Source organism: Sinocyclocheilus anshuiensis, unplaced genomic scaffold, assembly GCF_001515605.1.
Source record: "Sinocyclocheilus anshuiensis isolate Anshui unplaced genomic scaffold, SAMN03320099.WGS_v1.1 C32041933, whole genome shotgun sequence".
In the NCBI taxonomy this organism is placed as follows: domain Eukaryota; kingdom Metazoa; phylum Chordata; class Actinopteri; order Cypriniformes; family Cyprinidae; genus Sinocyclocheilus; species Sinocyclocheilus anshuiensis.
The window spans coordinates 1-653 of record NW_015609657.1 but is presented as its reverse complement, the minus strand read 5'-3'; the positions used below and the strand labels follow the sequence as shown (position 1 = coordinate 653).

Genomic DNA, 653 nt, shown 5'->3' with positions numbered 1-653 from the left:
GTGTGTGTGTGTGTGTGTGTCAGTCTGTGCTCTGGGGCAGGATGTTGTATCCCAGCTGGATCAGGGCTCCGGTCAGCAGCGTCCAGAGCGGCACACAGATGATCAGCAGACGCAGGTTGGTCAGCTGCTCCAGCCGCGCGCACAGAGTCACACAGAAGCCCACCTTCATCATCAGAGCCAGCAGATACCAGACCTTCAGCCGCGGGTCGAACCCGGCCCGGCAGCGGCCTGCCACCTTCACGCCCAGCATCAGCAGCAGGATGCTGTCAAAGATCCAGACGGGCAGAAAGATCAGGAACCAGCTCCATTTGACCTTTCCATCCAGCTTCAGCACCAGCAGGACGAGGAAGAGGAGCGTGAAGATCCAGGTGAGCAGAACCCGCTGAGCCAGAGACATCTGCACCGACTGACCACACAATCAGCTCCGGCTGGTCAGTCACCCACTGTAAAAATCATCATCATCATCATCACTGAGCATCTTCATCCTGCGAGCGTCGATAACGCGTATTACGTCACTCACCGCACAGTCCCGCCGAGGCCTGCAGGATCATCCGTTAACTCTGATCAGAACCGTAACGAACCGTTCTTCATCGGAATCATGATCATGCGAATCGTTCTTTGGCTTTGTTGGGACGCGCGCTGTTGTCTGCAGC

General features: G+C 56.8%; 1 protein-coding gene across 1 annotated transcript; it reads right to left on the bottom strand.

Moving 5' to 3' along the window:
- Positions 1 to 6: 6 nt before the first annotated feature.
- Positions 7 to 647, bottom strand: LOC107682306 (transmembrane protein 60-like). Its single transcript, XM_016478590.1, has 2 exons — positions 521 to 647; positions 7 to 443 (listed from the first exon to the last, which is right to left on the bottom strand). Exon 2 carries the CDS (start codon positions 395 to 397, stop codon positions 20 to 22), a length of 378 nt encoding a protein of 125 aa, XP_016334076.1. The 5' UTR covers positions 398 to 443; positions 521 to 647; the 3' UTR covers positions 7 to 19.
- Between the last annotated feature and the right edge of the window lie 6 nt (positions 648 to 653).

Excerpts from the sequence above, each read along its gene's own strand:
- LOC107682306 (XM_016478590.1), bottom strand. The coding sequence starts at position 397 with ATGTCTCTGGCTCAGCGGGTTCTGCTCACCTGGATCTTCACGCTCCTC.